General features: G+C 45.4%; 1 protein-coding gene across 1 annotated transcript; it reads right to left on the bottom strand.

Moving 5' to 3' along the window:
- Positions 1 to 223: 223 nt before the first annotated feature.
- Positions 224 to 25329, bottom strand: prrc2c (proline-rich coiled-coil 2C). The gene is given in 34 exon segments (XM_030048943.1): positions 224 to 1929; positions 2047 to 2289; positions 2395 to 2507; positions 2510 to 2520; positions 2935 to 3035; positions 3126 to 3320; positions 3425 to 3535; positions 3699 to 3930; positions 4062 to 4216; positions 4463 to 4584; positions 6183 to 6404; positions 6593 to 6767; positions 6929 to 7030; positions 7187 to 7279; positions 7969 to 8226; positions 8320 to 8514; positions 8667 to 8752; positions 9245 to 9671; positions 9759 to 9913; positions 10025 to 10188; positions 11727 to 14180; positions 14280 to 14490; positions 14647 to 14911; positions 15370 to 15542; positions 15722 to 16379; positions 16501 to 16684; positions 18659 to 18746; positions 18897 to 19033; positions 21576 to 21655; positions 21759 to 22057; positions 22186 to 22311; positions 24490 to 24596; positions 24768 to 24942; positions 25215 to 25329. Coding segments are annotated over 34 exon segments (8505 nt in total). The 3' UTR covers positions 224 to 1656.
- Between the last annotated feature and the right edge of the window lie 173 nt (positions 25330 to 25502).

Raw genomic sequence — 25502 nt, 5'->3', positions numbered from 1 at the left:
CTCGTCCATCCTCCAAAGCAAGGACTCATCCCCCAGCTAGGGTAGGGGGGAGGACCCCTCCCCCCCAGGGTGCATACTACTGTACATTTCTGAAGGACCCTTGTCACCGTAACCCCAAGATGAGAGCATTGTGGGTGGGAGAGCCAGCGGAGGTGAGGCAGAGACAGAAGACAGGACTGATTGCTCTCCTTTCATCAATAAAGACAACAAAACAATAAGTGTCCTTCTGCCCAAACGCTTCAGAACTTGAGGCTTCTCATTTCATGTTTTTTTTTTTTTGTTTTGTTTTTTTAAATTTCTCTTTATCCGCTCTGTTTTTGTTCCCCCCTTTGTTTGTGAGGGTTCACATACAAACACTCAAGTTTTCTACTGTTTAGAAAATCAAGTCCTCACCCTTTCTATTCCTCTAAGTAGCCCTATCCTGCTATATCCTAGCTAAGGGCACTGAACTCAGTCAATAGCAGCAGGTCTGGGTGCTTTACAGTGAAGTGTGTGTATGTGTGTGGTGAGACAGCAAGGATGGGCGTGAAAGCGGTGAAAGGGTGTGAGAGAGTAGGCCCTAAACTGGAACGCCTGTTCGTAGTGATCATTTCCACACAATTCTTTAACTCCACTCAAAACTCTGCTGCCACTGCAACAGGAATCCTTAAAGGCTCCGTGACATCATCTCTGCGCTGCGTTTCCTTGGCTAATATACAGGAGACATTCCAGCTACAAGCTTTCCCCTGTTTATACCACAAACACACACACACACCCACCCAGCGCGCACACATGCACGCAGCACACATACACACAAGCACATCAGTATTCTCAGGCAAGGAGATGAGAGCAGAAGGCAGGAGCAAAGGCTCACAGGCAGACTAATCAATCACCAAAAATCAATCAACTGCTGCAATTTCACATTTCCGTTCTGGGAAAACAAAAAACAAAATGACAACAGAATTTCTGATTTCGTGTCTCCATTCAGTAAATATTCTTGAAACCGTTGCGCGAGTTCGTGTGTGCATACGTTTGGTAAAGTGGTGCAGAGCTTTTAATGCACATGCACACACACAATCTCTTGATTAGTAATGATGGGAGGATTGGGGGGGAAACACAATCTGTGCTTCACTAAAATGACATCTCCTTAAATAAGATTGTATGTCCGACTACAAAAACAAGATTGATTCATTCTTTCGTTAACAAAACATATCTGCCCTATATGTGTGATCCTATTTGGGGAAAAAAAAAGAAAGGAACGTAAATCAGAGCTATAAAAATGGCAAACTCAGCAGCGAATCTCATCTTTTTTTCTTTTTTCAACTCTTCCCCTTGTTATCTACCATCACAGTAGACTTTTTTTATGCAACAACTTGTGCAGCTGTCTCATCCCCATTTAAATGTGATGGAAGAATCCAACTCAAATGTCCCCACCAAAAAGTGAGGCAGGGAAGGGGGAGAGAGAAGAGGGTTATGTACACACAGGACAGTGCCCACTGTCAGTAACCATTCTTGTTTGGATCTCTACCCCAACCCATCCTCCTCTCCCCCCTCTAATGCGCCCCACTCTCTCCCCAGAGTTGATGTGGGGGTGAGTGAGTGAATAGAGCTGGATTTTCTCTCTTCTATTCCTCTTCCATCCATCCAACTTGCCATCTGAAGAGGGTGTACAGCTCGTTACTTGCCCTCCTCTGGCTTGATGGCCTGGGGTTTGATGGGGCCAGTCCGTATGGGCTTGCCCGTGGACAGGGGGGGTTTGTCAGACTCTGGCCGATCGCCCCCCGACTGATGGTTAGGGGCCAAGGTGTCGAGGGGAGGCTTTCCACTCTGATCAAGGCGAGATGACTTGCTGACTTGAGGGGCCTTGAGTTGCTGCTGTTGCTGTTGCTGTTGTTGCTGCTCTGAGAAGAACTTGTGAGTGGACTGGAGCACTTCAGCCCTCTGCTTTGCCTGCGGGGAGGGGCGTGGAAAAGCATCAGCCAAATACTCACTGGGCAAACACCTAAAGCTCTGATCTCCCTAATCAACAAAACAGAATCAACGGGTGCACAAATATGTTCGTCTCACCTTGAGGTCCTGCTCTGCCTTCAGAGCCGCCTGTGTGCCTCTGGGTGCAAGGGAGGGCCCCGGGGGTCCTCGTGGAGGGTGCTGGCTGTGTTGTGGGTGCTGGGGTCGGGGATGAGGCATCAGGCCACCGCCCACGTTGGGAGACATGGGAGGGCCCATGGGGGAGCGCTGGACACCTCCAGCGAAGGAGTTAGCGTGAGGAGGTCGCACCAGAGGAGAGACGATGTTGGGCTGAGACAGAATCTGAAAACAAACAAACAAGAAAATAATGATTGTTAGTAAAGCCTTTTGTGTCATCTCGAATCCATTAGATAAACCCATGATGACACATCAGTACATCTGTACAACCTGTGGGTTGAACTGGCCAGGGAAGTGCTGGGTCATTCTCATGCCTGCAGAGCTGGGCTGGAACTGTTTCTGGTACAGCATACTGTTCATTTTACTGGACTGGCTACTGGGGAGGTGGAGCTTGCTCTGTAGGGAGAGGAGAGGGAAAGTAATATTAAAATCATCTTTGTAATCCTGTGAACATGTGTCAACGAGTGTATATGCTACAGAAGAGCTTTGCACTTCGCATGGGTCCAGAAAATTTTACACAGCCCAAAATTAGTCCAGCCTTTCCACCAAAGCCACAATAGAGGGCAAAGACCAAATAGAGGTGTGTCCAGCTTTCTCTGGATGGAGCATTCACATTCTGTGTTTTTAGAGACAGGTAGCATTCTACTCCTAGATGCTGATCACTTCCTGAGGGTTGAACAGTGTTCATACATGGCGCAACAATTTCATTTGGGCAAAAGGGGCAAATCTATGGGGTATCAAGCTACTAGCACATTTACTCTTGTTTTAAGTGACCTTGTGGGGACACAGTAGGTGCTATGTGTGTAATACCTGTAAGGGCTGGAGGTTGGGGTGGTGCTCCTGGCGCTGACAGGAGGGGTTCCAGGCTTCACATCCATCCCACTGCTGAACAGTTTAAGATCCATGTCCATCTGCCATGTGCCAAACACAAAAAGTCATCAGAGCTTGACCTTTAACGCTAAATAAACATGAATACTGAGCCAGAGGGAGGCACACGATACCTTGCTGGTGGGAGGCTGCATCATGTTGTGGTTGGGGCCCATGATGCCCCGGTATGGCTGGGAAACTGGGGGCTGTCGGTTGATGCTGGGCGGCTGGGCCTGGGGAGGGGTGGGGGGCAGCGCCAGGAGGGGCTGACCTCCTCCTGAACCAAAGTTTGGCAGGGACAGCTGGGACCCAGGGAGAGGTACTGTCACCTGGATCAGACAAGACACAAATGTTATACACAGAATGGCTGTCATGTATGATGCGACTCCAGAAGTCTCTGGACATCAGACATCTGTATCTATGCGTGTGTTACCTGTTGCATTGCAGAGCTGGGGGACTGGGTGTTGCTATAGTAGCTACTCTGGCCATGTTGCTGCACCTGCCCTGAGTACATGTTTGAATGCTGATTCATTCCCTGTCGAGCCTGAAGCAAAACACACAGTGTCAGAAGGAATATATACACATGAGATAATTAAAATGCATAAATATAAATCAGTGTCAAGGCTACTCACAACAAAATGTTACGCAATATTTTACAACAGTGTAACATATTTCTTGAGTGAGCGTCCAGCGGTGTGAACACATACCTGCAGTAGGTGGGTGTCAATAAGCTGGGAGCCTCCCATGCCAGAGGGCTGGTTGAGCTGGGGCTCAAACAGAATGGGAATGTGCTGGGTGGAGGAGGGCTGCTGATAGGCCAGGTTGGACTGAGGCTTGCCCAGCTCTGGTGCCTGTACACCAGGGTAGCTGTGCAGGGAGGGTCCTGACAGCATCATGGAGGGCTGCGACAGGCTGCTCTGCATGAACGCCTGCTGAGACCTGAGGGGTGGGTGGGGAGGTGGGCAGAGTCACAGAGAGTCAGCATTCCCTATTCCTCAAAAACAGGGTACTGAGTCTTCAGAAGTACCAAATCTTTCAGCTGTGAAACAACTGAGCATCTGTGGTGTTACCTGTAAGGCTGCAGTGAGGAGCTGAACAGGTCCTGTGGCTGGGAGACAGGAGGTCCAGTGCTGAGTCCTAGCTGGGCCTGGTGTGTGTGTTGGTGCTGAGGCTGTCCTTGTAGAGGGGCGTAGATAGGGATAGGAATCTGCTGCACCGCTGTTGGCTATGGAGATGAGGAACACAGACAACATGAGGGATGAAACATTTAATTATAACCTTGGTGGTGTCAGTCCTGAATTCTGAATTGCTGTTGTAAAATACCTGAAAAACACCTGTTCTGTATTTACAAATCACAACTACAATAGAGGCAAAGTGTTTTTTAATGATTTTTTTAAAAAAACATATGCCTCCATTTTATTGTCAATTAGTTGCCTGTTTTGTGTTCCTGATTTCTACTAGTTAATCCTACCTGTGAGAGGCCAGGCTGGAAGCCTTGCTGCTGTGCCAGGGAGGGGGGTGCTAAACGAGGGTGGGGGGTGCTGAAGAGGTGACTAGTGTCCATGTAGAAAGCTGGAATCTGGGCTGCAGAACCTGGACAGACAGATAATTCAAGATTTAAAACCCCAATTTTATCTTAAGAAATATTCTTGTCTGCATCATTTTTTTTGGAATTTTATTCAAGTAAGAAATCACACAGCATTTTAATCTCAGTTTCCTGCAGTATTCCCATACTGTAGGCAGAACCTTTTGGTACCCTGGCCAAAGCCATAAACTGGGAAATGCCAGGCAGAATTCCTAATGTTAAAGTGGGATTATAGCCATGTGAAATGATAGTGATGAAATCCTTTTGGTGGAGGCATGAAGTTTAATAATCCAGAAGAATAATCCAGTGATTTACATGACAACACATTATAATGTAAATTGTTCTGTTAGTTAAAATAAGACTCAAATAATTCCATGCTAGAAAATTAGGCTGCGCAGCTACATGATGACTAGAGCTCACTGAGATGATCTATCTGCACCTTCGCTCTGACTCTAAGCTGCTTAGTTTTCTTCGTTTAGTGGCACGGCTCATGGACTGAATCTCTTCTACTTCCCATATGGCAATTTTCCACTAGCACCTACTCGGCTCGACTCTACTCGGTTTGTAAGGTTATCCATTAGGTGGTACTACCTGGTACCAGTTACTATTTTAGTACCTACTCGGCCGGGGTTCCAAGCGAGCTGAGTCGAGCCGAAAATGTGATGTAAACGGAGTGCAGGCCACTGATTGTACAGGGAGCGATGACACATGAGAGCGACTCGTTCATGAAAACTAAACCGGGCATTTTTAAAAGAAAACAGCGACCGTGTGCATTGATCATCACTGAAGTTGGCAAAGTTGGAAAATGGCAAGCAAACCGGTACCGTGGTCAAATGAAGAGGTGGAGACTTTTCTGTGCTTGGTGGTGGAGCCGCCTTGCTATGACGACTTCACAGACAATGAGGTGGTACTCAATTGTAATGGAAAATGACCGAAACCGAGGCGAGCTGAGTAGAGCCGAGTAGATGCTGGTGGAAAAGCGCCATTACTCTGACTCCACAGACACAGCGAGTGTGTTCTGACCCGCCTGTCTAAATGAGTGTGCTTTATTAGGCTGGAATAACAGTGGACTGGTAATAATGTGGGGTATGCTTCTGGTCCCGCTTTCTCTGTTAGAGGCTAATAAGCCAACAGCTAGCTGCTGTCCCACTGGGTGGCTCTGCACTGAAACAGCCTGCTAACAGCTGAAGGTGAAGCTGCCTTGACTGCTGAGAATGAGGCATAGAAATACAAGATGGCAATTTGGAGTTAAAGAAGGTGTAGGGAACCGTCTGTGTGGTGATGAAAGAGAATTTGTTTGAGAGGTTTTGCACTAATTCTCCCACAAAACTCTTATATTCAAGAGTGCTCACCTACATTAACCAATAGATTGTGGACATAGTGCATAGAAAACATAATATGTTTCTGGCTGTGACGTGCACTTGATGTGTGTTGGCAACATTTGGTATCACACGTTTATTTTGTTTAAGTAGCATTTATTGAAAATAAAACACCTCAAATCAATACAACGTCATCTGGAAACTATGTTCATTCACAATCATATCAATTTGGCTTGCTTCCTTTGGTATCAGATCTCTGATGCAGCTGTTCAGTACAATGTTCTCACCTGCTGCAGACTGCGAGACGTAGACCTGTGGGGTCTGCTGCTGCTGGGGTAGGAGGGGAGGCACACAGCCCAGCTGGGAGAAGCTGCTGCTACTACTGCTACTGCTAGACGAAGACAAGCTGCCACCCTGCAGCTGCTGGGGCTTCACCTTACAGATGTTTGGAGGGTCAGAGGCCGTGGTGGTCTTGGTGCTCAGGGACGACGTAGTATAAGTCCCAGAGCCTGCAGGAAAAAGTGAAACTCATGAGTAAATACTAGGAGTTACAATGGAGGCTTGGATACCACTGAATCTAGATGCACAATGGGAAAATCACATATTGTACTAGAGAATCTCAGCAGTACTGTGGTAAACAAGTTGCCAGTGGGCAAATATTGTAGTGCATATGAATGCAGTTAGAGGGCAGCGTTACCTGACAGTGAGGTGCTGGGGGTAACTGAGGCCACGGGGATCTGTGGCATGGAGGCCGAGGAGAAGGAAGAGTAGGAGGAGGCGCAGGAGGTGATGGGAGAGGAAGAGGAGGTGACTGGAGAATTCTTCTCCACTAGACTTGGGGAGTTCTCCCATGCCTTACGGGCTGATTCCATCTGAAATAGTGAGCGGAACAAGTGATAAATGAAGTCAAGACATTACATGTATGGCATATTTTCAATTTTTAATTTGGGATTAAATACTTAATCAAGCTGACAGCCTTGCTGTGAATACCACCTAGAATTTAAATACGTCTTTAGGGTGTGCATCTATTCACCTTCAGTGTGAGGTCAACAGTAGCAGGGGAGACGGTGCTGAGGCTGGAGCTCTGCTGCAGGGTCTCTCTCCGAGGCAGCGGCAAGGAGTGGGGTAAAGCCACCTAAAGGGATTAAAGGTATTTGTATTTATGAACATGCTAGCTTCCTGCAATGTCAAGTGTTGAGGTATAACATTACTTTTATTAGTTATTGCAACCCTATTTGATGGATTTGTTCAAATAGGATTTGTGCATGCCCTTGTTAGGATGGATACTCACATTGGCCACCAGGCTCTCTTCCATTTTGCTCCCTCCTGTTGGAACACTGTCCGCCAGGGAGGAGGAGGGCGTGGTGTAGTCAGTTACAGATTCCTGAGGGGGAAGACATACATGCATAGTGTACAAGGGCAGACACAAACACAAAATTATCCAAGTTCTTCATGACCATTATGGTTGTTTGATGCAGCCAGAATCACTGAATGGCCAATAATGACAGCAAACAACAACCTATTGGAATTATGCACAGCAGCTTCCCACAAATGTGCTATGTGACAAGTTTTGCACAAGTTCTGCTAAAAGAAGTGAAGGAAGAACAGACCGAAAAAGATCACCAACAAGCTAGTGCCCCAAAAAGGGTAGCACAGTGAACTACTGATTTTATTTTTCACAAAGCACAGCTACCTGTGCTTAATGTCAACACAGCAGGAACATGCCTTTGACTGATCAGAATGACTAAAATTATGTGCTGCACGGGGAAGTAGAGGTTCTTTCATAATTGCCCCATTTGGTCCACTTTAATTTAACTATGGTGCAATTAGTCGGTTATGAAGGCTCATTTGGAGAGGTGGAAACATGCATTTAAACTTTGCTAAGGACCAAATCCAGGCCCACCTGAAAAGTAAGAACTCAATCTGATTCTAAGTAAACCATAGTGCAGTTTGTTACAAATGAGACCATAATCCTACCTATCGATAGGAAATGAAATGGACCAGAGCAAATTAACAATAGGCGTGAAAGCACCCTAACAAGTTTGTTTGCAGGGTAGTGACACGGTGGTATACCTTGGAGTTGCTGGTGTACTCTGCTGAAGGGACCGTAATCATGCCCTCAATGTCTCCTCCTAGCTCTGGTACGGTGGCATCACTGGTAGGAGGGCTGGAGTCTGTGGCTCTGCTGACTCCTCCTCCAGGCACTCCTCCCTCCATCCCCTCGCCTTCCCCTCCACGGGCGTCTTTGGCCTTACGGTTCTTCAGAGAGCGTTCCTTACCAATGGGACCGGGCTTATACTCCTTGGTCTCCACTGGTTCCATCTCAGGAAGCTGAGGAGGAGAGACATAAGGTTTTAAGTAGAGTGAGACTTTACACAATCATTACCAAACAACATTGTTCAGTAAGATAAACAGCAGAGGTACCTTCTGTGTTTTGATTGGTCCAGCGCGGGGCTGTTTCTGTCTCTGTTCTTTGGGAGCAGGTAGTTTGTTGTCAGGTCCAGTTTCTAGCAAGGCTGGTACTCCATCACTGTCAGTGCTGCCTGCAGACGATGGCGCTCCAAACTGGATACTGTCTATTCCCAGTTCCACGCTGCCCTCTGTTCCAGGCTTCACACCCTGGAAAAACAATCAAAATGGCAACATTTTACTTTATTGTGGGCATGAAGGACAATTTCAACAAAAAGGTAACATTTCACTTTCACCCACTGCTGTAAGAGTCTAGAGGATAATGGAAGTTTATAGCAGAAAGTGAGATATACTTGACGTACCTCAGAGGTGACAGTTCCAGTGAAGGAGGTAAGAGGTTTGTTCCAGGCACTCACAGAGGGGGGCTGGGGAGGGCTGATTGGACCAACTGAAATATACACATAACATTTTCAGATTACCGATGTATGCATTATTTTATTGCTAAAATATACAGGCCATTTTACATTATTACTTGCTTAATATATAATAGGCTGAATATGAGCAGCGCTGATGTATATTAAAAAACAAAAACAAACAAGCAAACAAAGCACATTCCTATTACGTTTACTGTGATATGATTTACAATTTTAGTGGGAATGCAAATAAACATAATTTTCATTTTCACTCAAAAACTGTTAAAATAATGATGATGGCATCTGTACCAAACATATTTTCTTATGATTGGAAGATGCGAATGGAATGCATCTCTGTACCACCACAATCCTTGATTTATGATGGTATTTTGTCAGAGACTTTACTTTTATCAAAAAAAATTACAGCTCCTGCCTTTGGGATATTGCATTTGGCCATACTGTGATTTTGATAATATTCTGATTAACTATCCAGCCCTCATAGAGAATACAAAATACGTATTACTTACGCTTCTTGACGTCAGGAAGGACAGTGGAGCCTGCTACCTTGTTCTCCCACAGTTCCGTACCCAGTGTGCTGTGAGTCTGGGTGGGAGCAGGGGGTAGGCTCTTGGAGGTAAAGTCCACGGTGGCAGGAGGTATGGAGGACATTGGTGCCACAGCTCCTTCCAGAGTCTGGGGCGAGGCAGCGGGTTGGGAAGGGGCAGGGTGAGGATGCTGGGGGGCAGAGATGGGTGGCTGGGGCTGGGGCTGTGGGGCAGGAGCTGCTGGAGGCTGAGGCTGTGAGGCTTGCTGCTGCTGCTGCTGCTGTTGCTGCTGTTGTTGTTGTTGTTGTTGTTGTTGTTGTTGCTGTGATGATTGTTTTTTAGCAAATCTAGGAGGCAGCTTCCCTCCACCTCCTCTGCCTTTCTCACCAGAGCCTTTCTTACCCCAGTTCTGTAGAAGCAGTGTTTATATTAGTAGTGTATCAATGACATGACTCATCAAAATGGTAATGAATTTTTGTCTTATCCCTCCTCCCACCTGAGTGGTCTGCTCCTCCTTCTTCCGTTTCTCCTCATCCTGCAGGCGTTTTTGTTGCTTACGGGAGACCACCTCTGTGAAGCCATCATCATTGGTGCTGGACTGGGGATCCTCTGTGGTGGTGACCTCTGGGTGGTCATCAATGATCACAACACCTATATGGGATAGAGATTATTTTCATTATCAATTTTCATGGGCAAGGCCAAGGTCCCTGATATCAGTGAGAGATGGGTATGCCTGTGTATGCTTAAGGTACTTTCACTCACTGGCATAGTTGTTGAGGTCAAACTGAGAAAGAGCGTTCTCCTTGGGCTTCTTAGCAGCCTGCTTGGCCTCATCTTTGCGTCGAGCCAGCTGCTCTTTAGCAGGTCTCTGGGATGCTCCACCTGCTGCTGCTATCGTCGCCTCCGAATTCTGCTGAGCTGCAGGGCTGAGAGACACGGAGGCACACATTAGATAGAGAAACAAAGTAGGGCCTGAAACATCACCTGAGGGTTTACATGCTACAGGTTGAGAAACCTGTCAAATCCTGTCACAACTAATTGCATTAACTCAAAAATGCATCATGGTCAAGCCTAACAAGACTCCTGTGCCCTTGAGTTTCTTAAAATATGTCTAAATGTATTGTTATTATCATCATCATCATTATTAGTAGTAGTATTAGTAGTAGTATCATCATCACCACCACCACCACCACCACTGTTGTTATTTTGGATAAGAGCACCTTACAGTGATAACTTGAAATACCTCCATATGTCATTTGAACAAGTTGACACTAATTTGAGTAAGTCAGTGACTTAATGTTTACAAATTGTGACAATCTCCAAAAAACATTTGTTTGAAAATCACAGTCCATGAAACAGGCCTACACCCCTGTGCAAATAAGGAAAAAAAACATTACACCCAAATTTTTTTTTTCCTAATGGTGTTTTGCTTGACATTTTCTCCATACAAGAAAATGTTGGTTAACAGCCTAACAAATGTTTGCTGTTTTTAAACTTCAGCTTGCCTCACATTCATGCAGCAGAGCAATGCGTGTGTTGTGACAGTGTGAATGAAAGGGAAAAGGGGAATAACAACTTTTCTTAGTGGCAAGTGTGAGACATTTGCTGGTCTGAAATACCAATGCTACCATTATGCAAAGTTTCTCAATTCCCTCCTTATCATGAACATCCTTATTATCATACTAATTACATTTAGTGAAAAGGGGGCAGGTGAGGAAGCTTGGCAGGAGAAAGAGACCTTTATGTTCATAATCCATGGCTTGTTCTTTGTATCTGGCATGGAATTTGACATGTAAGACTCTCATGTCACCATTACGTGGTGTTAGAGTCACACTCCCTCAGCCTACAGAGGAGGATGAGACTAGAGCCACTGGAGCGGTTGCAACAAATTTAAGTATCAAAACCTGAAGAGAACATTTCTGATGACATTAACTCTGATTTGTGTTTTTGCCTGAAAAATTGACATTTCACTGCAACATATAAAAAAGATGAGCAAAAAAACATCTCTTGAGTTGAGACATTAGACAGAGAGAACATGTTGTCATTCTCTTCTCCAGCAGAAAGAACACAGAGGTTAACAGTCTAAATATACCCCTGTTGACTCTATATTTATCTCTGCACCAAACACTTTGATGGCCAATTACAGCATGAAGACAGAAGACAGCAATTGACCTTCAAGTGAAGAATCTATCAACAACCAAGGACAATCTGGCCAGGCACAACCAACAGAATTTACAGGAAAACACTACCAGGAAACTGCATGAGTGCTCTTCAGCCCAACGAGTAAACTGCCAGTAAAAGTCTTAGCACTAATCAAAAGTAGGCTTACTGGGGGAGAAAAAAGGCCTGCAGGGTTATTCTGACATACTGAGTTCAATGAGTCAACTTCATTGTGCAAGTGCTGGTGTAAGCAGACAAAGTAAATGCTTCAGAACAGACAAAAGCCTATTTGTTTCAAACTCACCCTCTGCGGCCAGCTTTGGCCCCTCCCCTTCTCTCCCCCTTGCCCCCTGTGTAGCTGCGGCCTGGTTTGGCTCCACTGTTTCCTCTACGGTTCTGCCTCTCTGTCGGCCTCTGGCTGGAGAAACTCCTCTTTGCTGACGGAGCTCCTTCACGTTTTGGGGTCATCCCTGCCTCGGGAGGAGTTTTACTGGGCGTCACAGAGCCCTGTGGGGGTGCAGGTGCAGGAGGGGATGAGGCAGCTGCAGCATTAGCAGCCTCCAGTGCTCCCCTCCTCTCTTCCCGTTCCCTCCGCTCATTGAAATCGCTGCTCTCAGAAGCAGTTTCCCACTCCTCATTGGCTTGGTCTGAAGAGTTCTGGTTGGACAGGTCAGGGGACTTGGTACCAATGGCCGTGATGGTGGGAGTGCTAGTCTCAGGCAAGGGTGCTTCTATAGGTGAGGGCAGGTCGGGGGCAGGCACAGTGGCCCCCACTTCTGCAGGCACGGTGATGGGGGTTCCTGGAGCTCTAGACAGGGTTGGGGAGAGGGAGATGGGTGCAGGGGCAGAGCCAGGGACAGCAGGAGCAGCAGCAGCAGGTACTGGGGGTAGAGGGGCAGGGGGACTAGGAACTGTTTCTCCACCAGCCAACACTGCAGCCTCCCGCTCCTTCAACCGTCGAAAGCGGGGAGGTTTGTCTTGCCTGGGGGGCCTTGCTGGTCTGGGCCGACGAGGCCTTTCTCTACTACTTTGAGGAGCTCCCTCCCCAAACTTCTTGCCCTCATATTTTGGGGGGCGTCGGTCAGTGGGAGGATTGTCGTATCTTGAAGATGTGGACTCAGTGTCCTCGGGCCTGAATGTCTCCATAGGTTTAGAGGGCCACTGAGAAGAGGACTCTCGGGTTGCTGGCCGTCTAAGTGGGGCTGAGCGGGGGCCTCCGCGCTCCCTTGCTCCTCCTCGTCTACTGTACAACCCTCCCCTGCCTCGCCGAGAAGGCTCCCCTTTAGGAAGGAACCCTGGCTTGGGCCTGCTTTCATCATCCCCTCTAGATCCAACTTTCTCTCCCATGTGAGGAGGTCCAAAGCCAGGCTTGTGTGGGCCAGACCGGGCCTCCCCTGGAAGCTCTCGTCTGAGTGGTCGGTTAGGTTTGGTGCTAGGCTCACGGTCTGAGGGCCCAGTATCACTGGCAGACTCCCTTCCACCTTCACTTTCAGAATCTGTATCAGAACCACGGCGTCGCCGGCGTTTGGGCATTACCTCAAAGTCAGAGCTCTCACTGCGTGTCTCACTTTCCTCCCTGTTGCGGAATGCAGCAGCACTTCCAGCAGCAGGTAGATCAGAGCGCGATCGAGGCTCCCGGTAAGGGTACTCCCCCCTGCTTCGGCCCCGACTGCCCCTGCCCCGCCCACTGTAGGTACCTCTGTAGCTCCTTCCACGGGAGTAATACTCCCCTCGACCACGTCCTTTGAAACTCGAGTCAGCAGGCCAGTCTCTCTCTCTCTCCCTTTCCATTTCTCTCTCCCTCTCACGTTCTCTCTCCCTCTCCTCTCGTCGATAGGCACGTGGAGGGAGGTTGGACTCTTTCCGGGAGGGCAGTTTAGGTTCTGGATGTTTGTCATTGCTGGGTGGTTTGTCTGGTTTCTCCTCCTGAGAGGAAGAGGTGGGAGCCCCAGAAGAAGGCTGGGAGTCTCTGGCTCTCTGAGGGCCTGATGGTGTTTCCTCAACCTCATTAACTTCTCTCTTTCCCTCACTCTGGGACCTGGAGCCCTCAGACACAGCAGCAGCTGCAGAGGGAGCTTTTGTTGCCAGATCCTTTTTGGGCCTCTCTCCTCTTTCTCCTCTCTCATGGCGCTTCTCTCTCTCCTCCCTCTGCTCCCTCTCCTCTTTCATGTCCCTCAGAACAGGTTTCTTTATTGGCCCAGACCTCCTAACAGGTCTCTCACCCCCTGGTCCTTCCCTACGTCCAGCCCCAGATCTCCCACCCCAACGCAGCTCAGCTTTCTGCTTACTTGGGGCAGGCAGAGGCAGCTTCTCTTGTTTGTGGAGTCCATCAGCAGGAGGTGTAGCCCTATTGCTTGTCACAACAGCCTGGGAGTAGGGCTCGTTACGGGCCTTATCCTCAGCCCTCTCCCCTGTGTCCTGGAGATCTAGTGATTTTGTCCCCAGAGGGAGCCCATCAAACCTGGGTTCATCCAGTTTGAGGGAGTGGTTGGAGCCCTGGGAGACACTCCTCTGGAGCATTGCCTGACCAAGGGCTTCCACCTCTTCACCAGTGGGTAGGCCTGGCTCTTCAGGGTCAAAGCCCGAGCCAACATGAGCCCTGTCTAGAGGCCCCGGGGCATCCTCTGGACCCTGGGCAAATGCTGATAGGGACTCTGTAGGGTCTCGGAAGAAGTCACTTTTGCGAGAGTCCAACGCACTGTGGTCTTGAGGATACACAGCCTGGAGACCCCTGTCTAGATCCAAACCAGAGTCTAGCCTGTAGATGATAAAGTAGGAATTAGAATCATATCCAGAGAACAAATTCACAAGAAAGATTCATAATTCATGAGTCTTTTGATATAGAGTGCTTCTTAACCTAGGCTCCTTGTTATCATCCCGTCCTTTAGGAGGAGTGACAGAAGGTAAGGGTTCTGACTGAGTGTACGGGTCAGACCCCCAAACCATGCGTGACTCCGAGGGCAGGCCATGGTCGCGAATCGGCCGGGTCAAGTGGTCAAAGGAGTCAGAGCTGGAGCTAGAGTTGTCTCCTGGCTCTCTGCGAACTATCTGCTTAGGAGGCATCCTCCCTGAAAACAACAGAATGGAGTCATCATGAACAGGATGCCTGGGACTTCTGTCATTACCACTGACAAATTGGGATTAGCAGAATAAAAAGAATCAAATAATTATGCAACAAAACCATTAGAAACATTTTCTTTTCTATACATTATTTGTAACCCTACCAGGGTGCATGTTAGGTGGCATATCCATGGGTGGTCGCCCTGACATCATGCGGGGGTCCATGTATGACTGCATCATGAGCCAGCGGGGGTCAAACCCCATGGAAGCCAGGTGCTGATGATGGGGGCCCATGGGCTGATACATGGAGCGGTGTTGTTGTTGCTGCTGTTGGGAAGCTGGGACTCCACCACCACCTGAGGGCGACACAGAACCCCCACTCTGCTGTTGCTGTTGTTGTTGTTGCCACTGTTGCTGCTTCATCTGCTCCTGGAAGATGAAGAGGGTTGGCAGATGATTAGTGATTAGACAGATAAAAGTTAGCCTATCTAACACTAATCATAACCCTCAATGAGGAAATTTGTTTTAAGGGTGTAAAGATGCTCAAACTGTTGGTTGTCTCTCTGCTTCTGCTTGTTTTGAACACAGCACAATGCACTCATCCACATATTACTGGTTCTACAGTTACAAAGGTCTGTTTTATCTCAAGGACCCATATCTATGAAGATCTTGCTGTCTGTCATTTTCTTTTCAACGGGGAGATTAACAGCTAGGAGACTTAACCTTATCAGAATAGTCATCCTTATAAATTCTGTTCGTTCTGTATTATTTACTTTATCTAGATGAAATAAAAGTAAAATAAACTATCCACTTTGCTGGGACACTTGGGAATCCACAAAAAATCCCCAGCGTGGATACAACCACAGCCCACCAGGCCATCAGCACACCTGTTGTCTGAGGAAGCGAGGAGGCAGAGATTTCTGGAACTGTTTGGAATAGCCCGAGGTGAGAGCGGGACGCATGGCGGCCCCTGCCTCTCCTTCCAGTTCTGGGGGTCCTACAGGGACTTCCTCTCCACTGGGGGGGTCCATACGAGTCAGAGCGAGGTGGGGCTCATCCACTGTGGAAAAAATTGTTTTATATAATAATTACAGAAAAAAAAAACCAATACAACCTACCCAAGGCAAAGTGCATGTTTCACTGACAGAGAGGTATGACAAAATGAAGGACAGCAGTCAGTTCGAACTACTATTGATAAAAACATGCAACTTTTCAAAAGGACTCCACAGACAGGCTCACCTCTGTTGTCGTCAATGTTGAAATAGTCTCGAACAGGCATTGTTGTCCTGTCAGCTTGGCTCTCCTCCACCAGGGGGCCTACTTCACCCAAGGAGCCCTCTCCCTCCCTCTGAGGCTCTGGAGCTACAGCCACAGGTCTCTGGACAGGTGGGCTGGGCTGGCGAGGCACAAAGTGCCCCTCCTCCTCAGCACTGGGCTCAACTCTCTCCCGTTCTCTCTCTATCCGCTCCCTGTCTCGCTCCACCCTCTCTCTCTCCCTGTCTGGTAGAGGAGCTTGCATGATAGGGGCCTGGGGTTGTGAAATTGGCACTGAAGCTGTAGGACTTGAAGCAGGAGCAGGAGCTGATAGTGGGGGTGTTTCCTCATGCACAGCTCCAGCCTCCTCATTGGTGGTCTCAGGAGGTTTGCTCTCAGTTGCCGGGCGGTGTTTCTCATTGAGACGTTTAAGTTTTTCAGCACAGGCAGCGAGGCGTTGTTCCTCCATCCGCCTCTCTTCTTCCTCTCTTCTCCGCCTTGCTCGTTCCACAGCTTCAGAAAGCTCTGAGGGCTTCTTGCGCTTTTGTCGCCAGGCCTCAGAGTCTTCATCAGCACCAGGTGGTGCTGTGGCCAGTGGTTTGGTCCCACGCGCAGCGCCGCCACCCACTGTACGACCACCAGCCTGGAGGATGGATAAATTACAAAAACTATTGACTTAAAGAACAGTCCACCTGCAACACTGTACATCATTAAGTACAAAGGTAACAGGAAACTTTTGTAATGGACACCAGATGAACCCTTACCTGATAGTCCTGTGGAGCTCCTGATTTATTGTACTGCCCCATACTGCCAGGAGATGGTGCTCTGGGGTCTACACTGTCAGCCCATGAGCTTTTGGTACTTCCACGATCCTCAGAACCCTCCTTCCAGCCTTCCTGACTGTCTGATGTTCGGGACCTCATACGCTCCACTTTACCCATCCATTCCCTAAAAACAAAGTTAGTCAAGTCAATGTTTATGCTGGTGTCTAAGCTCTCTCTCACTCTCTCTCAAATTGTGGTCACTCACTCACGGACAACCTGCAAGGGATGTTTAATGGGACACACACACAGTACATGTCCAGGTTGCAGCCCATCAAGGTTGACACTGTCTGTGTACTACCAGGAAATGCCAAACCAACACTCTTCACAGTTGTAAAAATAAATTTTCAGCAAATCTTTTAGTTACTCTAATGTTGTTCATGTGAAGCAGCCATTTTAGATAGATAGATAGATAGATAGATAGATAGATAGAATTTATTGATCCCAACCAGGGAAATTCTGGAACTTTTTGGATTTTGAGTCAGTCTTGTTGATTTTGGAAAATAACGGACCTGTGCAGGCGCGCTGAGGGTCTGGACGGTTTTTTGCTTGTTGTCATAGTGAGTTGTTTCTCACACCATTGATGTAAGGTGCCAACTGAGCGTAGCCTACATCATGAAAGCGAAAGCTAAACTGTCACTCCCTGTTTGTTTGTATGTACGTGTGTGTCAGTCACATGAGGAGTTGGCAGGACAGTCACAAATTTACGGGGTTTGCCAATATTAATTCAAATGATTTGATGCTTTTTTCCAGCAAATAAAATAAGCACACAGATTTTTGCTATTGCGAGCTGCTTTTCACACTGATTGTACCACGATGATTTATTGATTGTTTGGAGTGTTGCCCATATACTCTACACTGCTTTTAACAGCATTCATGGCACTGAAACCCACCAAATCAGAAAAACCCACATATTTTTATTTCATCCATCATGCTCTCATATGTGTCCACTTGCTTGTAAGATTATATTGACTGGAAAGCCCCACTTTTTCTGAACAAAACAAGGTACAGCACTCAAGGTTTGATATGCATTTGATTGACAAAACAGGTATTCTAACCATGAATGGTTGAAAGCTGCCTCTAACCATTTGAAAATGCACTGGCAATTGTCCATGCAGTATGTATTCAATAGTTTAGCCTAATCTATGAAAATTCAAAGGAAAGAAAACAGTCCTCATTATATTGCAAATTACAGTATAAAAGATGAAATGTGAGGACTTCCACAGTTTCAACAGCCAAGCTCATATTAGTCATTTTGAAGTCACATCCCTAGGGCTTAGTGTCTGATCAAGTGTGAAGTGGATTCTTCTTTCCTGGGGTTATCGTGAGGGAGTGACAATAACAGTGTCAATTAAAATCTAATGTTGATGTAGGCCCAGAGGTCTGCAGCTTCATCCCTCTCACTGCATGTATTAACAAGTTCATTCTTTTGTCTTAATACAAAGAAGCCTATTTCACACAAAAGAGCACCACCAAGCCCAACTCTGAGCACTCTGGCTTCCTTCCTAAGCTGTTGGTCAATTTATATAAAAAATGATTTAAAAAAATGCTTAACTTAAGATGCAACTTAATAACAGCATCCATATTATAATAAACTATTTTGGCTATGTTTTAGTTTTTATTTAATAATTTTAACCCAGCTGGACATGGTTATGCACTAGTAGAACACCATGCAAATACTAGGATTCAAGATACGTATGAGCCTTGCTGTATTTAGCATGTGTCATTAATTGTCTTTCACCTTGTATCAAAGGATTTGTATTTTACATATCAACAAGCTATGGCAACGCCACTGCTGTGGAGCAATCCCTGGACTCTGAACATATATTTATAGGGTGTTCAGTCTTCTGTCACACAGCATGTCTTGCCTGCATTATATGGAGGTCTCATTACATTCATTCCTACAACTAGTGTGACCCTATATCATGCAACTGTCTTGTGTTAGCTCCATTCTGATTCTAAGTATAACTAAGACAAGTCTGCTGCATCCATCTCAGGGCCTTCATTTGTGAGGTGGGGAAACTGAGCAGTGAATTCAAGATATTTTAAGAAATAAAAGGATGCAATAATGATAAGCAGTGGAGAGATTTTAATGACTCACCAGTTGTCCCCTTTTTCTTTAGCAGCTTGGTTCTCCTCATCATCGCTGAAGTTTAGTTTCTCAGTGTAGTCCACCTCCATCTGAGCTCCTGGAGAGAAGAAGGGATAGAGTTTGAGGATGAGAGTGGCCTTTTCCATTTTCTAAGCATACACCTCTAGGCTGATCATTTATGTAAGTATCAACTTGAATAATTGACAAATTCAGCAATGCCATCCATAGTCAACCCTGAGCTACTGACCAGCCCAGCCCTCATCAGCATCGGTGTCCAAGTTGTCCAGCTCCTTGAGTTCTGTGGCGCTAATGATGGAAGGCCTGTCTGGGTCCTGGAGCCAGGACTGAGGGGGCCCCTGCTGAGGCCGTCCTGACCGAGGGCCCCTGAACACAGAGAAAAAGAAGATAAAGGGTTAACATGGGACTAAAATGAGTCATTAATTCTAACTGGTTGGTCTCTACAACCATTTTTAGTGGGTCGAGTGCATTTACAAACTGCTCTATTTCACATGTCCAATTCAGTCTATATAAGGTGCTCTGATGTGTGCATTATTATGGGTCCCACAACAAAGCTAAATTTACTAAATTTGTGCACTGGGCTGAAGGCATTTAATGGATCTTTTATATTGGTATCAACGGTATGCTTCAATGCATTTCTTAGGAAGATGTCCTAGGTTCATTATTCAGCTCATTTTTTGTGATAAAACATGGAAGGGATGCACTAAAATTTTGTTCATCTGTTGGTGATCTGCTGATAAGATGAAAATAATGAAAATTATGAGGAAGAATCAATTATCCATTTATTAAATTCTGACAGGGCCCCATTGCACAGAAAGCAGTGTTTTGGTGTTTATGTTGCTCTGCTCCAGCTGATGGTGCTTCCTATTCATGTCACGCAATGCACTGTGCCTCTCTGACACTGTGTGTCTGCCATGCAAAAATGTCAGCAGTATGGAGCTATTTCACGGTTTCTGATACAGACAGAAGACGTACAGTTTGTAAATTTGGCCTGCTGAAATATCATGGAGGCACATTATCAAAGAGTGTCGACACTACATACTTAATTTACCACCTAGACAAATCACACCACAATCAGCACGCAGACACTACTACAACAATGTTAAATAAGATTAAAAAAATACATATAGATATAGCAAACGGCAAATCATGGGGTCAAAGCACAGCAGGCAATCTCTGACTTAACATGACCTCCAGAAGCAGTTGAAAACATGCAATATACATGAATTGCCACATTGTTGGCAAGTAGGACTTGGCCACCTAGGGAATCAAACCATGGACTTTTGTATCCCCGGAGAAAGTGACTTACTGACTGCACCACAGGGGAGACACGGTTTTCAACACACCTAACAACTACTTTTATGTTGTTAAACTGAAAACACTTACAACAGCCAAAATGTTGGTGATAAAATTGTGAACAAAAAAACATTCTGCTGATTTCAGGTGTATCGTCAAATACTTTGGTGATGTCTGATCAAACATTAATCAATACAGAAAATGTTGTGTTTACAGTTCAAGTTATAGTAAAATGTTCAATATCACTGAGAGGTACAGAGTGATGGACTACTGAACTGACCACAGGTTGCAGTGTAGCAAACTTTTATCATACATATATGGATGTGCTGATAATATATTAGCTCTCTAGGACCTAATGTGTAATACTGATGATTTTTTTGAAGTTTGGACTGCAATTTGAGTGACAATGAATGTTTATGTTTATAACCACGGCCCTTATTGCTAATCATGTCCAAGTGTTATTCAATGTCTTGGAGATGACCCTATAACACACTGGAAAAAATTATTCAAATACACACAGATTCTGAGATGTAAACTTTTTACTGTTATAGCGTCAACTATGGTTGGAATATAAGCGGCTTTGGCACATACACTCAGGAAACATCATGATTTGAACGACATGATTCGACAAACAGTTGATGAATTATGGCTGTTGTACTGAAAGTGAGTGTTTTGTGCAAATTTTAGATAAACACTGTGGCCAAACAAAAAATCCTAAAAATAAAATCCTTGAAAATCCTTTGACAACTCTTTGATATGAGAGGCCAGAGATTAATGACAAATGATGATTTTTCCCAATCTCCAATGCATTGTTTCGGCATTTTTCGACTTGTTAAATATAGCGCCATCATCTGGCCAATTGATATCATTTTTGTTCCCTGTGAATAGGGTGAGATTTGGAACCTATGATGTGATTTTGGTGGCTGTAGCTGTTACAATTTTGGAGAACCAAATACTTTTAGCAGAGAAGTAAGAAAGAAAGATGAACAAAAATAATCATTAAAAAATAATCATAATAATAATAATAATATTATTAATACAAGAAAGAGGGCTCCCACAGCTTCAGTGCTTAGAAACCTAAATATCACACTCACAACACAGAGACTCCATCTGTGTCAATAGTCTGAGAATGAAAAGAAATTTTGCTGGGACAGAGCCAAAGCAAACAGCATTACTGGGAGGAAAAAAACAATGATTCCTGGAATTGATCGCCTTGGAAGATGAAAACTGCTTTCTGTGATGGAGCATTTGGGTTTACCCATGCACTCTGATCCCAAAATTTACATTATAAACATTTTGTTTTCAGCCAGTTCAGTTTTGTGATGTTTCAAAGTTACAATATTTCGCTTTTCATTTACTTTTAGGTATTCAGTTATTGTGCCTTTTGGAATAATATCCTCTAAAGAACTTAATCTGAATGCTGAATAGATGTATTAACAGCTTGTTTCACTGAAATGCAAGAATCCAAAATAAAAGTTTTTTTGTACTTTTGTGCAATGATACATTTTAAAATAACTTATAAAAATAAATGAAAGTTCTGCAATTTTGCCAAGAATTTTATTTTTAAGTGCATCCTTAATGCTGTGGTTTGGCCTTTTGCATGTGAACTCACTTGGCTCCATCTTGTGCCACAGGATATCTGAAGTTTCCTTGTCCAGGGCCAAAGGACATTCGAGGATAGGCGTGGAACATCTAAAACACAAGCACACCATCATCAGGCCAGTACAATAAACAGTCATAGATAGTTTTGATAGGCTCATATGGGGTCAGTTTAGAAAGTCAGGATGAGGCTTACATAAGGTGGCATCATGCTCCTGAAAGGAGCGTGGAAGTGTGATGGCACACCAGCAGGAGACTGCTGCCCCCCATTGAGTTTAGGCTGAGAGGGGCCAGAAGGAGGCAGCCTCTCCCTGTTATCTCTCTTCTCCCTCTGGCCATCACTGATTAGTGTTCGGGACGGCTCATCAGCTTCTCCGGGGGGTGAGGAGGTACCAAGGCCTGTATTACCCTCCTCCGGTGCCCTGCTGTCCATCTCAGGGGGGCTGGGTGCAGCGTTCAGATTCCTCCCCCCTCCCTCTCGCCAACTGCCAACATCTAGCAAGAAAGGAGGAAATCATACATTGATTTGCTTGAGCTGATCTAACGGCAAGGGGAGACTACAGTGAGAGCATGCAATAGACAACAATCAATAGACAGTGAAAAATGCCAGCAGGTGGCCATACTTTGAGGCCTGAGGCTGGGACCGGGTCCATACGGTTCCTCCTCCTGACCGTCTCCTTTCTCCCCCTCACCGGCTGCCTGCAAGCTGGGAAACTCCTGGTGGAAGTGGCTGCTCACACGAGGGGCTCCTGCACAATGACCACAACACAACAACCGCTTCATTAGTAATACAGGCATCACAAGGTTATTATATAATGCGACAGTGACTCACAAAAAATACTGTTTCATTTATAGTTGTTTGGACTCTGATGACAAATTCACTAAATGGTGTTCACACCCGCCTACTTAAAAAAGTCAAGGACCATGAGCAGGAATCTACACAAAAAAGAAATCTCCAAGACCCAAAATATTTGCAAGCCAAATAAGTTTTAGGAGCCAAAATTCTTACATGTCAAATGTGGGAAAAAAAGAGAGAGAAAAAGACAGTGTGAGGCAGTCTAGAGAACAGTGAAGCACATATAAATTAAGTGTATATATCTATGCCACATCACTCTTTCTTTATATGTGCTTCACTATTCTCTCAAGGCTGCCTCACACTGTCTTTTCTCTCCCCTATCTGTCGTGACTGCTGTGGTGTACTCTTGGGCGTAACAGTAGAATAAATAACATAAAATACAGAAACACAAATCCTGCAAATGTTGTAATGTCTACTTGAGCACAAAAGCTGTAGTGTATTATCCTCTTGTCATAATGTAGGGAAACTCCTGTAGCCAAACTGATTTAAACTGCCTCGCAGGCAGGGGAGCCACAGGCATGGGAGACTCAATTAGCCACGCTTACCATTCATCTGGCCCTAACTCCAGCTTAGACGACCGCACCTGAGAACTTTCACTGATCAAGTCAGTCTCAGTATTATAGGCATGTAATGTAGAGGAAAGTTATAAGTTCATGGCAGGGGGTGAGAAAAAGTTGAATATTTTTGTGTTTAGCAATTTTGTTAGTTGTCAATGCTCCTTAATGTAAGCTTGCTCAGCAGTTAGCTAGACTCAATGCCTAATCATGGCATTGAGGTGACTTCAAAAACTGCAGTTTAAATAAAAAAAATGAAAATACTTTATTCAATGCTGTTAATAAACACGGTTCAAATTATACTACCCAATGACACGTTATGTTAATCTGCTCATTTCTACTACAATTCAGTTGCTACTTCTGTGCAACCCTTAATGCTTCAGTCCCTGTGGACAGAGCAGGACAGTACAGGAGTGCACAGGAGAACCAGACAGTAGAGTGAGGTCTAGCTGCAGACTGTGTCCGTGGCAGGGCACGGCTCCCTGGCTGGGCCCACGTTAATGAGATGAACTCTTCAATCAATGATGTAATGGCAGCATGCTGTTCAAAACCAACAACTAACATTATATAACATTTTAAAATTATGCATTCAACTAATCACGTTAATTAAACAACTTGAGTCATTCCACAGAAATTGTAATTTCGTGATCATTCAGTTTTTTAAATGTTACAACTGTATTTGTAGCTTGAGATGAAATACTTGTGTTTTTATAGACTGTGGCCCAAATTAAATTGGAATACTGCCTCTACCACCATTGTTAGCATCTCAATCAAGTGAGTCATTGACACAAAATGCATGTAAGTTACGTATATTTTGTTATTAACGTGGTGAGGCTTTAATGTAATCTCACATCAACGTGTGTATATGTTAAGGCCTCACCCTGCCTCTGCTCCAAAAAACAAATTTTTATATATAAAAAAAATTAAGTGTGTGTGCATGCGTATGTGCATTATTTATAACTTTCATGAACAAACAAAATCTAAACATTTGTTACTGACTTCAAATTTTACTGACTTCAAAACTATTAATGGCATATTGTGCAAAAAGGCTCAAAAATCCTTGAAAATCTAATATGTAGTCTGTTTGCTTTAAGCCCTGTGTATGAGTGTATTTTATACCTTTCTTTGCCTAAAAAATTAAAACAGAAATAAATTGCAAAGCTCATTTCTAACTTTAATTTTAAAAGATGTAAGGTTCATTTCTGCCGGCGCAGAGGTCTGAAGCTACATACTACTGAGACAGTAATGTTGCAGCAGTGCACACAACAGTGCAGCAAGACAGGCAGACGCAGGAGACGAGCATTCAGCACTGAACTGAAGCTTGCAGCTGTGAATGCCTTTACAAGATTTTGGTAACTGGCAGGAAAAAACAACAAAACAACAAAATAAAAATGTTAGGGGCACTGGTGACCATTTCAGCCGGCTTCTGGAGATGTGACCATGGGACTCTTAACAGCGGTAATCAATGTTTTATGAATAGGCGAGATGCCAAGGGAGTAAGCGGAGAGCCTACTTACCGTCGAGCTGGGCCTGCTTGCTGTTGGCCCAGGAGCGGCCGCCACCTATAGAAAGCTCCTGTGACTGGAGCGATGCTGGCTTCTGGGGTGGGGGTGTCTCCTGTTGCCTGTAGGACAGAAAACAGGGTAGTAGGAGCAGACAAGGGTGAACAGAAATAACGGAGTTTAGCATTTGCATAACTTCACTCAGTCATTAATCATTTGGAATGTTTTCACAATTAAACCCTATGCCTTTGACTATCAGGTTGCATTTTTTCCTCCAAAGATATGCAGCTCACCTCTCCTCCCCTGTCTCAGATCGAGATGCCCAGCCGCTGCCGTCTTTAGGGACGATGTTGACGTTGGGGTCGTTGCCTTTGTTCTCTGCCTTCAAGCTGGGCAGGTTGGCCGGAGGGGGCATGCGCCGGCTGACAGCAACTTTGCCCAAACTCTGGAGCCCATGTCTGGCAGCCACTGAAGTAAAGGACAAAACAGGGAAAAAATGGCACTTAGAGGAGAGATGCAAAGTGAGGACATGTGGCATGTGTTGTGAGGACAACAACTTAAGCACCTTGAAGCCTTTATAGTTCATCAAAAACATTCACCAACAAACAGTAATGTATCCAGACTAGTACAAGCACAATATTTTCACCCAAAATTGTAGCCACGGTATTTTAGGGCATGCATGACTTCTATCTATGTATGTGACTGTAGCTGGGGAAATATTTCTGGGACTGTGAACTTACCTGCAGTTTTCTGGGTTTCCAGAGATTTGCCCTTGTAGGTGTTGAAAAGGCTAAGGGTTGCATATTTTGTTTTGCCATCCTTTGCCTTGGTGCTCTGCCCTGACTTCTCGGACATTTCGCTGGAAACTCATTGAGTCTGGTCCTTTGGCCTCACCCCCAGAACCAGCCTCCTGCAGTGCCAGGGCGAGATAAAATGGGAACAGAGAGGTTAAGGGGAAAATGTGCAGCTAGAGCTAATCTGTACCTTTTCTCCTCACACTGTGTGATCTCAAGAAACAAACTTGACAC

The sequence above is a fragment of the Myripristis murdjan genome, chromosome 4 (assembly GCF_902150065.1).
Source record: "Myripristis murdjan chromosome 4, fMyrMur1.1, whole genome shotgun sequence".
NCBI lineage: Eukaryota > Metazoa > Chordata > Actinopteri > Holocentriformes > Holocentridae > Myripristis > Myripristis murdjan.
The sequence above is the reverse complement of the archived record's forward strand: the minus strand, read 5'-3'. Positions and strand labels throughout refer to the sequence as shown.